Source organism: Aptenodytes patagonicus, chromosome 18, assembly GCF_965638725.1.
Source record: "Aptenodytes patagonicus chromosome 18, bAptPat1.pri.cur, whole genome shotgun sequence".
Classification (NCBI taxonomy): Eukaryota; Metazoa; Chordata; class Aves; order Sphenisciformes; family Spheniscidae; genus Aptenodytes; species Aptenodytes patagonicus.
The window spans coordinates 2,388,475-2,402,771 of NC_134966.1; the positions used below are offsets into that span (position 1 = coordinate 2,388,475).

Consider the following 14,297-nt stretch of genomic DNA (forward strand, 5'->3'; position numbering starts at 1 on the left):
TCTCTAATGGATTCATGACTTACAAGTTAGCTAGGGACAGTGCCCCTGAGATTCTTGTAGGATACTTTGAACTAAATCATAGGAAATCATTTACAAGGGTGAACTTTTCAACAGCATCATATTGAGGAAATGGGCTGTGTCCACTTTTATTCAAAAACCTGGAAACTGCAGAGTTAAGGAATTGTTAAAAAGCAGCTAAAGGATTTTCTTTCAATGGCAAGCAGTACTACAGTCTTTCTCAGAAGCTTGGCTTTTCATTTTTTTTTTTGTTATTTCATTTCTCTTAAAGCTACTAACTGATTTGCAAAATAGTTAGAAGTGTAAGTTTCCTTAGAATTGTTTATAATAATGATACCAAACATTCCTACAGTTTTGGTGCAAGTCAGATATGAATTTCAGATTAACTATGATACTTATATTTTTATGATGAATTTGGGCAGTCCAAAATTGTAGAAGTCTCCTAGTGCTTGATTATTTTTTTTTTAGTCTGTGGTAGAGCAAAGATGCTAAGTGGTGTTTGTTTTTAACGGAGTTTGAACAAGCCTGTGGGTCTGAAAGCTGGGAGACTTACTTTGTTCTCCGGGGTATGGCTTGTTTCCAGTTCTGCAAATACTTCAGGCATCACTTACCATCTGTTACCATCATCTCTTTGCCAGGGCAGCTGGATGTCCACAGGGTGAAGACATGAAGGGACCCTCTAGCTGACTTCATTTTGTTAGGGGTCGTAGTTGTCCTATGCAGATGTCTGTCCCTGTTGTTTCACAGTCACCCTTCCTGCCTTTCTTATAATTTCTTTTACTTGCCACTTCACTGTAAGAAAGTCTTGCACAAACAGCTGATCAACCTGAGACAAAAATCTTCTCTAGCCTGTGCCTTGACCTTCAGCGTCTCCTTCTGGGTACTGCCTTCCTTGATGCACAGGGGTTGGCACTCGCTGATCCCATCAGTTAGAGACGGGATAGCTGTCCGAAAGACAAGGGCACTTCAGGAGCTTGCTGTTTGCTAAGAAATCCCTGTTGCTAAAAAGCCCACATGGTCTTTTTGCGTCTGCATAAATTTTTCACATTTAAAACTCTCACCACCTTGTGGCTTGGACAGCTGAGCCTGCAGAAGCCTAGGTAAGGCAGCATTTCCTTTAGTGGCTCCACCTGCTGATTGCTACAGCACTCTGCTCGGCATGCAATCTCCAAGGATTAAAGCCTTAATCTTTGCAGCTGGTACCAGAATGTTCAACTTTGAAGCAGAGACCTTCACATCATACACCTAGCAGTGTCCTACACAAGCAACCCTGCTGAATGAAGGAAGGGTGAAAGATGTGTTGAGATGACCCAGAATAATTTGTAGATGGGCAAAGCTTTTCTTTCTAAAATGTATTTTTAACATAGCTCCTCTTTGTGCTTGTTAGAGCTGTAGGAGGTGGTCAAGCAGAGGTCCAGGCCTTACTGTATGGTTTAGAAGTGAGTATGCACTTTACCAGCAAGGTGCTAAAAAGCATGCAGTATGCAATTACCTACTGAGTAGCATAGTTGTTTCTGATCAACATGAAAGTATGTGTCTGGGAAAGAAATTACTTCTAACAGTTAATGAAAGATATCCGAAACTGAGGGAGTTGTTCTGAACAGGGCAAAACCGGCTACAGGACTCTGATAAGTCTCAATCGACCATCACCCCAAAGGGGAGAGGTATTTGGTAGCCAGCTGTCAAGTCTCACTTGCTGATTTGGTTTCTTTCTCCCAATTTTCAAAGTTTCAAGGTGTTTCCTCAGTTACTGGGAAGGCTGGATCCTTGGAAGTGACATTTTTTTAATGTGTGTGGTTTTCCCCTCAGGTTACAAAGGGAAGAGGGGGATGGAGCTTGGTGCCCGGCTGGCTTGTTGCAACCAGAAGATGTACAGTTCCTTCAAATTGACCTGCACAAGCTCTTTTTCGTCACCTTGATTGGGACTCAGGGACGGCATGCCCGTGCCACAGGCAAAGAATTTGCCCGTGCTTACCGAATTGACTATAGCCGCAATGGAGAGCGCTGGATCTCCTGGAAAGATCGTCAGGGCAGGAAGGTGAGTGTAGTAGGAACTGAATCGTGGAGCATGCAGAAGTCAGGTCACAGAGAACTACACTGTGGAAGGCATGTCCTCTATGTACTGCCTAGTGCATCGTACTTTATCCTGACTCTTCTCCTGTCAGGCATTCAGCGTCCTCTGCCTTAGTGCTGTTTGCCATGATGTTGGACTGTTATTCCCCTGACCTGATCCCCCAAATCCCAGCTATTGCTGTGACCAAAAACTGTGGCTCTTCACTACCTTTCTGTCCATGTTCAAAACATCATGTGAATGTCCCTCTACCAGCCAGACACTTGCTTCTAAATTGGAAGCTGCAAAGCAGATGCCTGCTTTGTGATTAAAAAAAAAAAAAAGGGAGGGGGTGGCAGGGAATGGAGATGAGTTTCTGGATGTCTGGATAGCGGTGTTTAATGTAGAGAGCAATGAGGAGGAAGGAGTTTAGAGGGTAGGAAATGTGCTGAGCGCACACACTCAAAGAGGCTTCCCCACTCACCACAGTTGTCTCCTGCTATCTCCAGACTTGAGCACACAGCTCGGCACTGGCTGTGCTCTGGTCATGTTCATAAGCCTTTATTAAACTTCACCTGGGAAGGAATCCCCTTCTCTCATCTGCAGCTCGTCTGACCTGATCACCCTGCCTCAGGCTGGCTTGTGGAGTCTGAAGACCTAAGCCAGACTAGAAAAGGTACTGGGTGTGGTGATGTTTTGTAGCACTGGGGGTGCTTTGGAAGTCACAGTGGGGTCTGTATTGCAGTGTTAGGTAATAGCTTCTAGCTTGTTAATGAACTATTTGCTCACTCAGACCTTTGATCTGCTATTTGGCCTTTACCATTATTTTGCCCATCCCTCACGTTTTGGTGTGTGCTACAAATGCTGTGTTTGCAGGATGGGAGGGGAAGTTCAAACTCCATGGGGCTAACTGTTCTTTGTCAGTACTTTCTTAGGTGAAGTCTGTCTGCGTCTCGAGTTATATCAGAATTCAATTGGTTACATGTCCACAAGCAGCTAAATGCTTTTTGTCTCCCACTCCAGTCCTGTGCAGAACAGTGTTCTCTGGCACTCAGGACTGTGTTAGTGTCAGGTGTCACGATTTGGTATGGGTCAATTTTTGCAAGATCTAAGGTAATGAGCGTGTATTCAGCTGTGTATGATGCCACAACTTGAGCCATCCTCTGTTCTATTCTGTATATGTGGAAGTCCACGTATATTCTGTCAGTGTGTGTATCTGTTCCCCATCACATGAGGCCAAAAAGTTTTCCCTCCTGGTATCCTTAGAGAAGATGCTTCTGCTCCTCTGCTCCTGCTGTTCTGGACATGATGTACACAATGGGGTGCAATTCCTGCCCTTTCAGCTCCTCTGTAAAATGACCTTCCATAAAACATATTTTTCAAAATGTGTCACCAGTGAATCCATATTTCAAAAGCCGCTGTCTGGTCAAATAATTTGGTAAAAATGTCCTGTAAAATCATTCAAGCCTTGAAAAGAGGTGCAGATGGAGATGCAAGATCCTAATCTACTTATTTGTATGCATTAGGAAGGCCTCTTCTAGTCCTGCAGTTGGTAGATTCCCAGTCACTGAGATTTCAGAGTGTGACTATATGAGCCCATCTTGGCATGTCTCTGTCCAAGGAGATCACATGAATGGTTTCAGTAAACAAACAAAAAACACAAAAACCAAAAAACCAACCAAACTGAAAACCAACCCCTTCACTGTGCTGTTAAGTTTCAGATCTCACAGGATGTTACGTCATCAGATATGTAGCACATGCTGCTCCTCAGCAGGAAAGTCACCTCCAGCTCTAATTTGCTCAGTAAAGGCAAAGGGTCAGGTTGCTGTCCCCTTGTCTCTGACACCAGTTAAGGATGGTGCTCTCCGTTGGCACTAATGTTGCATGGCGCAGCGCTGTTGAGTCCTGGTCTCCCCTCAACTTCTGGGATCAGCCATCTACTGTTGTTTCCCAGGCCAACTGTATGAGGTTCAACAAGGCCAAGTGCCGGGTCCTGCACTTCGGCCACAACAACCCCATGCAGCGCTACAGGCTTGGGGAAGAGTGGCTGGAAAGCTGCCTGTCGGAAAAGGACCTGGGGGTGTTGGTCGACAGCCGGCTGAACATGAGCCGGCAGTGTGCCCAGGCGGCCAAGAGGGCCAATGGCATCCTGGCCTGTATCAGCAATAGTGTGGCCAGCAGGAGTAGGGAAGTGATCGTGCCCCTGTACTCGGCACTGGTGAGGCCGCACCTCGAATACTGTGTTCAGTTTTGGGCCCCTCACTACAAGAAGGACGTTGAGGTGCTGGAGCGTGTCCAGAGAAGGGCAACGAGGCTGGTGAAGGGTCTGGAGAACAAGTCTTATGAGGAGCGGCTGAGGGAACTGGGGTTGTTTAGCCTGGAGAAAAGGAGGCTGAGGGGAGACCTCATCGCTCTCTACAACCACCTGAAAGGAGGTTGTAGCGAGGTGGGGGTCGGTCTCTTCTCCGAAGTAACAAGCGATAGGACGAGAGGAAATGGCCTCAAGTTGCACCAGGGGAGGTTTAGATTGGATGTAAGGAAAAATTTCTTTACTGAAAGAGTGGTTAAACATTGGAACAGGCTGCCCAGGGAAGTGGTGGAGTCCCCATCCCTGGAGGTATTTAAAAGACGTGTAGATGAGGCACTTAGGGACATGGTTTAGTGGGCATGGTGGTGTTGGGTCAATGGTTGGACTCGATGATCTTAGAGGTCTTTTCCAACCTCAATGATTCTATGATTCCTGATGTTGTTGGGCACATTGATTGGCATCAGTAGTGGCCGGGACTGGAAACTGGTGCTGGGTTTGTTCCACACACATCTGATCGCTTTGTTTATTTGGCCCTGAGAAACCGAGTGTGCTCAATAGCAGCAACCCCACCTTGTGGAGGTGCTATGCAAAGTGCATCTTCTCTTTTGCTTCTCAGAAGATGTCCATACAGGACAGACAAAAATGTCAGTTCTTCCAATACAGAGCTGGTGCAAAGGTACCTTTTTCTGAGGGGGATGGCTGAAGGTTTTTTCCTCTTACTCTGTCCAGCCCTCTGTCCATGTAGGACTTTTTGGGTTGACGTATCTGCCACCCCCAAGATTCCCCAACAAATGGTCAACTCCAGAGGATCTGTTCAACTCCTGTATGAAGATGTGGGGTATTCTGCCATATGTTGTCTCCGCTTGGGTTTTATCTTCTATCAGCAAGGTCTTGTGGAGCTGGCTTAGATGGCTTCCAAGTCTCCTCTTAGGCTATCTGACAGCTGAAAGGGTTAATCACTATCACTTGGTTCTTGAAGTCAAGGATTATTTATGTGTCCCTACTTCATTGGAAGAAGCCATGGGTGTTTCTCCTAGGAAGCAGGATCTTAAGAGGCTGCAAGTTAAAAGCCTGTTGAGAAGCTGAAGAGGATGAGGAAGCGAGCTTACTTTTTGGCTTTCCTTCTGTTTTCTTTGGTCAGCTCCTGGGACTGTGCACCTTTGTAGAGCTGTCCAACCAGGTGCAGGAAACTGTTTCACAGCTATCCTGGTGCAGTCCAGAAGACCACCAGATGTGACTGGCTCTTCTTCAGGGAGATGCAGTCTTCTGAGTGGCTTCCTTTTGTGGTACAGTAAGGTCTTTCACTTCTTGATGGACTCTCCAGCCACATTCACTCTCTGGAGATCTTCCCTGCTGCCATGAAGAGGAAGCCACCTTTCTGCTCCCTCATTGGCCTCCTTTGTCTTTCAAATTGCCTGTACATCAACAATTGCAATCCATGTGGTCTTTTGAGTAACCTTAGTCTCCGCTTCGTCCTTCTCACCCATAACATCTTTGAACAGGAGCCCTCACACTTATAATTCAGAGTTTTGACATCAAAAGCGTTCTTACTCTGTTTCTATAGGTCCATATCCTTTCAAAAAAATCTCTTAGGTGCTTTTGTCCGCTGCTGGGGGATTGACAGCTTCAGCTGTTTCCACACACTGACTGTCAAAATAAATAGCAGACTGTTCCTAGGACCGTATTGAAACTGAGGGGAAGGGGAGGGTGAAAGTCCTTGCCATATCAGACTGCAGTTCAGCAGGATGGGGTGACTGTGACAGTGCTGAACACTTCAGTTCAAGACATCTGCCGTGCAGCTGCTTGCACCTTCATCCCCCAAAGACTGCAGCACCTCTGGAATTTTGTTGGCTCATAGAAAAAGGATATCGGGACCCTCCACCAGCTAACCAGTGATGAGGGCAAGTGCTCAGTTACCTGCTGTTAAAGTGTACATGGAGACTCACTTGAAGAGAGGTTACATACTAGTAACTGGAGCTCTCTGCAATGTATAGTCCACATGTACATTCATCTCCCACTTGCCTTTCTCCTCTCCCTCAGAGTACTGCCTGCTGTGGGTCTGCAGGGGACAGGAGGTGAAATGGCAGCACCCTTCACCCTGTAAGCCATGTACCAGGTAGGAGGAGGGGAGCAGCAGCAGCTAATCCTCTGCAGATACTGCATGGGAAAGCTCCCCAGTCTCAAATGATAGGGTACAAGTACACCACTGTTCATATTAACTGCACAATAGGGAGAAGTTACTGATAAGGAGCTCTCTTCTACAGGTGATCCAAGGCAACATTGATACTTATGATGTGGTCTTGAAAGATCTTCGGCCTCCCATCATTGCACGTTTTATCCGTGTGATTCCTGTGACGGAGATGCCAATGACTGTCTGTATGAGGGTGGAGCTCTATGGCTGTGTCTGGTATGGTAAGTAGCAATTTCCATGCCTGTCACTGGGAAGTAGTCCTTACACAATGCTGACTGGGACTCACCTGTGTCCTCACGTATGCAGAGGGAATCCCAGACCCACGGAACTGCTTCTGTTGGTCCACATCATAAATAAAAGGATCATGTGGACAGAGATGATGGAAGGCGGCTGCTGCTGCTGTATTTCTGAGGTATATGGCCTTCTTTTTTAGATGGTTTGGCATCCTATAGCATCCCTGAAGGAGGGACAATAGCGGCTCCTGGCTTCCCCATCGTTTATCTGAATGACTCGACCTATGATGGCTACCAGGAGCGCAGGTGGGAGAAGTCGTCCTGTTCTCTCTCGGTCACTGTGCAAATTATCTCTTCTTTCCTACTTACTCTGTCACTAGTATCTTGTATCCCAAACACTTCTTTGAAACCTCCAGAGCTGCAAGCTAGCCTACTAGTTCTCCAGAGCATTGTGGCTTCATTGTTCCAGGCCCTTTGATGACATGTTGTTAGTTGCTCTTTTAAAGGAGGGCATGGGCTCAGGATGCATTAGATCCATTTCCTCCGGCTGACAAAGGCTGGCAGGAAAGAAATAATTTTTTTGTTATTGGAAGTTTGTTGTTGCTTCTCTTTAAAGAGAAGAGTGTGTCCTTATACAGCTAAGTGTTGTCTTTGTTCATAGCTTCCACCTTTACATGATGTGATGACATAGTCCTGATGTGTCTGATTGCCTTAAAGCCTTCATTGCTCGTGGTCTCTAATTGTGACCATATTCGTTGCACTGATTTCTTTGTTGGTTCAGGTACAGCCTTAAGCTGTTGTTGATACTGCAGATCATAAGGTGCTGCTACTCTTCCGTTGCCCCGGATTGGAGTGGGAGACCTGGCTGGACCTCCTACCTGCACAGTCCCAATGTCCCTGGAGCAGATGAAGGTCCTTCCCCTCTTCATTGCCTTTGTTGCTTCTAGAGTTTGATATCTGAAATGCATTCTCTAGCAGACTGCATCTTAAACTGTTGCAGGAGGTCTCCAGGGTAAACTGGGCATCTGAGAAAGTGCGCAACACCTGAACTCTAGGCTTGCACTTGATACCTGTGAGCTTCTGGACAGATTTGAGATACTGTTTTTGAAAACAAAGCTCTGATGGACTTGAAACAACTTGGAAAACTGCATCACTCCCTGTGAGAAGCTCCAGGTCAGCAGAGGCACCACCGCCAATGTGGTATGAGAGGAAGGTGGCTGATTACTCACTGTAAAGATTTCTTGGGTATGATGCTTTTCCAATTTGGAGTCAAAAAGCCTAAAGTAACTGGATTTTGACAGCTCGTTACAAGGTCTGTTAATTTTTCACATCACTGAGATTAGTTAGGTAGGGTGGCACGTTACTGACATTTTGAGGTGTCTCTGGTTTAATGACTAATTGACTTTCGTGGAAGGAAGAGTTCATTAAGAGTCTGTATCTGAAATGTTAAATAACTGGGTGAACTTTCAGACATTTAGTGTGACCACTTCTTTGCTATAAATACAGATTTGAATGTTTCAGTGGCTTGAAACCTCAGACAAACTTGGGCATGCGTATCCTTGTGAGGCAGCATATCCCTGCCTGTGCAGGAATGTGCCAAGAAGTGATCTGACAGTGTCTTTTTAGTGACCTGGTGTCATCCGTTGACTTAAGGTGCTTTTATTATATGCCCTGTTTCAGTTGTCATTAACTTTCTGAAAATTTTTACTGTTGCCTATAATCTTTTTTTTATGCTTAGAGGTGACTTTTGTAAATGTATTTGTGTTTTATCATGCTGGAGGTTAAAATAAGGGGTTGGAAAGTACATTCTTCATGCTTGTAGGATGTTGCAAGATATCGGGCAACAGTGTCTTTGTGTGTTAATATCTGATGCTTTCAAGCTGCACTGATATACTAGGGATTGGATATTTAAAAAAAAAAAAAACTTGGGGGGGGGGGTAATGTGCAGAAAGATGTAGGTGTTGCACTTAGCTGTCCAGCACTAACTTAGGAAGCTGGGTTTGCTGGGGAGTGTCAGGGAGCTACAGATGCAGGCACAAGACCCAAGTCTTTCAAACTACTTAACATCTCGGTCGTGTGCCTGACTGGCCTGGAAGCAGGAGTCTGCCTTTTCAGCTGCTAATCCTGTTTTGGAGTTCAAAGGCATGCATACCTGTGCAAATCCTAGTGACAGGAGGGCTCACCTGGAATGGACTTGGGGACCTTCAGTGTGTGTAGCAGCAGCCCAGGCTGGGTTACAAAGACTGCCTAGAGGTAGCTGAATGAAACAGGTCCAGGGAGCAAGTTCAGGCACTAATGCAGCTGAACTGTTTGCACTTTCCCTGCTATAGGACAAGGGACATGGCAGGGACAGCTCCCAGAAGGCAGGTGGGTCAGGAGTGTACCACATCTGGATCTTCTACTCTGGGACAGTGCTGGAAAACTGTATAGTGGGCTCTGCCCTCTCGGATAGGAAGCAGAATGAGGTAGGGTCCTGGGCGAAGAGTCTGATCAGCCTTGGAAACAGAGCCGATAACGCTCTCTTGCACAACGAGCAATGCCAGAAATAATCCCAGTTAGAACTGGCTGTGGCTGGGTCAACTGCCCATGGTGTCACTGCTCTCTTTCCTGCTTCTCTGTGCCTGCCTGCAAAACTTCCCCACTGGTTCCCCAGGGCAGGATGGAGCAGTGTTCCTCCCATGCAGCTCCATGGTGAAATGCTGCAATTAAAGCTCTCTGTTTGGAGAGCATACAGTGTCATTTTCTGTAGTCTCAGTTTTCGTTCTCAAGAGACTCTGCTTGTAGCTTGGCTTTGCTGTCAGTGTTTGGTATCAATGCAAAAACTTCTGCGTTTTCCCAAGCAGGGAAAGGTTTTAAAAGCCCAGCCTGTACAAAATAAGTGACGTTGCGTAAGAACAGGGAATGAGTTATTGTCCAGGATGGGTTAAGAGTAAATAAACTAATGTTTTCCTGGTACCAGTTGAAGGACCCATGTGCTTTCACATTTGAGCTCTCCTGGCTGGTATTCTGCCTAACTGTTGGTTCTTTCTTGCTAGGCACTTGTATGGCGGTCTGGGCCAGCTGACGGACGGTGTGCTAGGACTGGATGATTTCACGCAGAGCCACCAGTACCGCGTGTGGCCAGGCTATGACTATGTTGGCTGGAAGAACGAGAGCTTCAGCACGGGCTCTGTTGAAATGGAATTCCAGTTTGACCGACCACGGAACTTCACCTCCATGAAGGTAGTCAGCGTTGTCCCTCTCCAGCAGCCTGGGGCAGGCTTTGGGTCTGGGTGCTTCCAGGTTACCCCTTTGGGTTCTCTTCCCAAAGCAGGAGGATATAAGGTGCCCAACAGCAGAGCCCACCAGAGGCAGAATTTTAGCAGGAGATGTCCCAAGTTTGCCAATGTAGAAAGGTGAAGCAGGGCAGCACTTGTCTTTCCAGAGCTCAGACACACTCCTTTCAGTATTTGGCTTAAAGGAATAAAAAGCAGACACACCTGAAGCAGTGGTTAGGCAGCCCCTGTTGGCAACTGAGATGGATTTAGGACGTAGGCTACTTACTGTCTAAGGCCCACCTGACCCTTGAGGTAAAGGAATGTGGTTGTGCTTCCATTTTGACCAAAATTTCTTTGGATGCCTCAATCTATGCTTGTGCTGTGGGAAATTACTTAAACACACAGGAAAAGTATGAGCTGAACTTTTTGAGTCTGTAGTAAACAGCAGAATCTTTTAAAAAGGATTGGTGGCTTTTCTTGTAGAGATTTCAAATGAAGGAGAACCCACCACATCCTTAAGTAAATTGTTTTGGTGGTTACTTACCCCAGTTTTTATTTTGTCTATTTTTAACTTGCAACCATTGGCTCTTAGCCTGCTCTCGCTGGCAAAAATAAGAGTCCTGCCTTCTCAGAAATTTTCCTGCTTCTGCACTGTGATTAAACCACTCTCTTAATCTTTGCTTCAGTAAACTAAGTTGGCTGAACTTCTCAATGCCTTCCCTGTGAGATCCAGGGTCATTTTTGTAGCTATCTTCCAATCCTTTCTTTTTTTGCCAGTATTCTTTTGGAGGTACAGAAACTGGCAATTGGAGGTATAGAAACTGGAACTGGATGCTGGTTTTCCATCAAACTGCATAAAAGAATGGTACCAATTTCCTGCTTTTGGACAATTCTTCTTTGTTTATGAACCTTGTGATCATATTAGCCCTCCTAGCCAATGGATAGGGAGCCAGTGTTCATTAAGACGTTGGTATCATGCCAGAAGTCAGTTCAAAGTTATTAGTGTCCAGGATAAAAGTCCAGTGTAGAAAGCATTGCTTACATTTTGTTCCTGAGTTTACTACCCTGAAAAGAGTCAATCCCGAAAACCTGTTCAGCTCAGTTGAGGAAACTTTGACACCCACCCCACCCACCCCCCCCATTTAATTTATTTTATTGCTAGTGATTCTGCTTGTGTTTTTTTCAGATCACTGAAAAAGGTAGCAAATAACCTTGAGCTAGGAATACATTCCTGCTAGAAAAACACCTACAGAAGAATGATTTGTGCCTTAAAATTTGTAAGACTTACTAGTTGAAAATTTTTAATCAAATTAATATAGTTCATTAGTTCATGGTACGCTAATTGGAGTCAGATGTTATAATGAGTAAATCAAATGCCTTATAAAAATCTGTCAGGTAAACACAGCCATCCTGATCAACCAAACACATAAGCTCATAAAAATAGTTACTTCATTTAGTATTTCATTATAAAGCTGTATTGATTAGCATAAGTTATTCTTCATTCTTTATTGAATGTTGTCTATTTCAGCTTTGCATTTATTTTGTACAGGCTAGGTGATCTGTAAATGTTTTTTTTGTACCTTCATACCTGTTAGCTTTATTCCAGTTTTCTGAGCTTCCCCAGTATCCAAGAAAGTATTAAAAATAAATGTTAGCAAATATTGCAGCTGCATTGCAAATTACTTAGGCTTGCACATTATAAAATCAGACATTAGTAGGTGGTGTTTGGAATAGAAAGTGTCTCTGTATCAGTCCAAGATGCAAACATATCCAACTCCTGTCCAAATATGGCGCAAATTGTATATTGCAAGCATCAGGCTTTCCTTCCTTGTTATGGATGACTATATCTCCTTATTGAATAACGTTGTCTAAGCTTCATCTGTTCCTAATTATACGCAAATACCCTTCTTTTGTCTTTTTACTGCTCATCAGGCCTGTCGTCCTCATTAATGCTTCGCTGCTATTCACTGCAAGACCTCGCAGAAGCCAAGCAATTAATAGGGTTCAAAGCTGCACTTGGTTTGGAAACTGTTGTTGTCGCAGTTGCTAATACTCCACAGTCATTAGGAAATAATTTCTAGAGTCGCTAGGGAAGGTCGGACCACCATGGCTATGAAAATGGAGTAGACTGAGGGATACTGAAGACTTTAAGGGTGATCTTATTCCTTCTGGTTCCTGGTCACTGGCCACAGTGCCAAGATACTGTGGTCCAGATCTTCAGGACTGCATGGCAGAACTTTAAACTGTCATGTTTGTTTGTTAAAAAAGGCGCAGGGTGAGATTTGCATTAAAGAAAGACAGCGGAACAGCGTAAAGGATCCTTACAAGCCTTGTCACTCTTCGAAGCCTGCTTCCTTGGAAGTGCTGGAGGCACATTAAAACCTCCCAAATACAGAGGTGTGAAGTCAGCCTGAAAGCAGTTTGTGAATCGCTTAGTCTGAAAGTGGACTTTGTGGAGCCGTAACTCAGAGATGAGAGAGGATGCCTTTGTTTTAGTGAGATGTTAGCTTGGCAGCATAGTGATTGCAGTTTAAATTCCAGCATCGTTAGCTAAACCAGTGGTGCCATTGCAGCAGGAACAACCTGATGATGAGCCACCAGGAGAGGTTGATGGATGCAGGCTTACATGATGGTTTTCTTAAAACTTAGATCCTCAGTTGTCTTCAAGGTGCAACCAGCAGAAGAGCTGCTGTATGTCAGGGGAATATCATCTTGAGCTTGTACCTTTTTTTTTTTTAAGGAATTAGCTTAGACTGCAGATGCTGAAGGCTTTCTAAAAAAGGCTAGAGTCCAGGTGTGATTTATCTTTCCCCTCAGGATATATGTTCAAGGAGAATTGATCTGTGAGGCTTTAGATTAGTACAGGCTTCATTTGATTGATTTTTATATGGGCCTTTTGAAGAGCCTGCCAAAATTTGACCGTTAATGTAGCTTTTGCATGTAAAGTTCAGAGCTTTTTGCACAAATGTTCTCACTGCACACTGTGAGTGGATGAAGCTATACTGGAACAAGTCACTCATTCTGGGTTAGGAGTATTCATACAGGGAGATATTAGAAATAGAAAATCTTCATGAATAGAAAATCCCTGAGGCTTATTTTAGGTTTCAGTAAATCTTCCTCCTGTCTGATTGATCTGTTCTCTTCTTCCTAGGTGCATTGTAACAACATGTTTTCCAAGGGGGTGAAGATCTTCCAGAAGGTGGAGTGTCTGTTCAAACCACGCCTGATTGCAGACTGGGAGTCTGAACCTGTTGGAGTTGCAACTGTCTTAGATGACAAAAACCCTAGCGCTAGGTTTGTGACTGTCCCCCTCAATCAGCGTGTAGGTAAAGCCATACTTTGCCGCTTCTACTTTGCTGACACCTGGATGATGATGAGCGAGATTTCCTTCCAGTCAGGTGAGTATTCTTCCAGTCAAGCAGATCTGGCGAAGCACAGAGAGCAAAAGAGGTGGTGTGGAGATGCAGGACATGTGGGGTTAACACGAGTGTTAGGGCACTGGGGGGCTACGTGATAGGAAGGAGGAGGTAGTAGAAGCACTGAGAGGGTTGGGAGGGCAATGCAGGGGCAGAAAGGTCCAGACTACAGTGGATTCTTTTCAGGCTGATACTGATGCACGTGTGCAGAAGCACAACCAGGGCAACCAAAAATTGGACTATAGAGCATTTCTTCTTTTTGAGACAGCTGCCTGCTGCTTATGGGGTTGATTTTTACTTCTCTTTACCGAATATTTTGTTATGAATAATTTAAGTATATCTACAGATGATGATCAAGTTAGCAGATTATGAAAAATAAGAGGCTGACTTTTTTTTCCTCAAGTCTTAACTACGACGCAGAAGTCAGTGCCATGAGGTGCTTTAAAAGGCTCCAGAAGGGAATGGACAAGAATCTGGAAGAAAACCACCAGCACTGACAGTGAAATGATCTGGCTTATAGCTTCCTACTTGAAGGTCTTAATCTGCTATAGTGAGAGGATGTTCCTGGGGAAGGAGCGCTCTTATTGCAGCTTGCTGCTTATCTGGCTGATAGCAGTCCCTCCTGGCTATCCTCTGTCACATGTAGGACTAGGCGGACTCTTGGTCTAGCCTGGGATGGCGAGTCTTATAATAATGCTAAAATGGAGGAAAAAAAAAAAACCCCAAACCACCTCTTGCTCCAGTCCCCTGTGTCTGGCCAAGCTCAGGGAAGCATCCTGCACACACTGGCAGTTTGCTGTGGTCAGGACATACATGCTGCTCAA

General features: G+C 45.0%; 1 protein-coding gene across 8 annotated transcripts in view; it reads left to right on the top strand.

The window, feature by feature from the left end:
- Positions 1-14,297, top strand: part of LOC143168591 (discoidin domain-containing receptor 2-like) — a 63,774-nt gene that overhangs the window by 34,021 nt on the left and 15,456 nt on the right. For 6 of the 8 annotated variants that reach the window (XM_076355164.1, XM_076355169.1, XM_076355168.1 and 3 more), the window contains 5 exons: positions 1,828-2,056; positions 6,641-6,788; positions 7,001-7,106; positions 9,836-10,022; positions 13,209-13,455. In XM_076355164.1, coding sequence (XP_076211279.1) covers positions 1,828-2,056; positions 6,641-6,788; positions 7,001-7,106; positions 9,836-10,022; positions 13,209-13,455 — 917 coding nt within the window. Of the gene's footprint in view, positions 1-1,827; positions 2,057-2,723; positions 2,745-6,468; positions 6,493-6,640; positions 6,789-7,000; positions 7,107-9,835; positions 10,023-13,208; positions 13,456-14,297 lie in introns of those variants that run through there. The other 2 variants (XM_076355171.1, XM_076355170.1) reach the window with 2 other exon arrangements.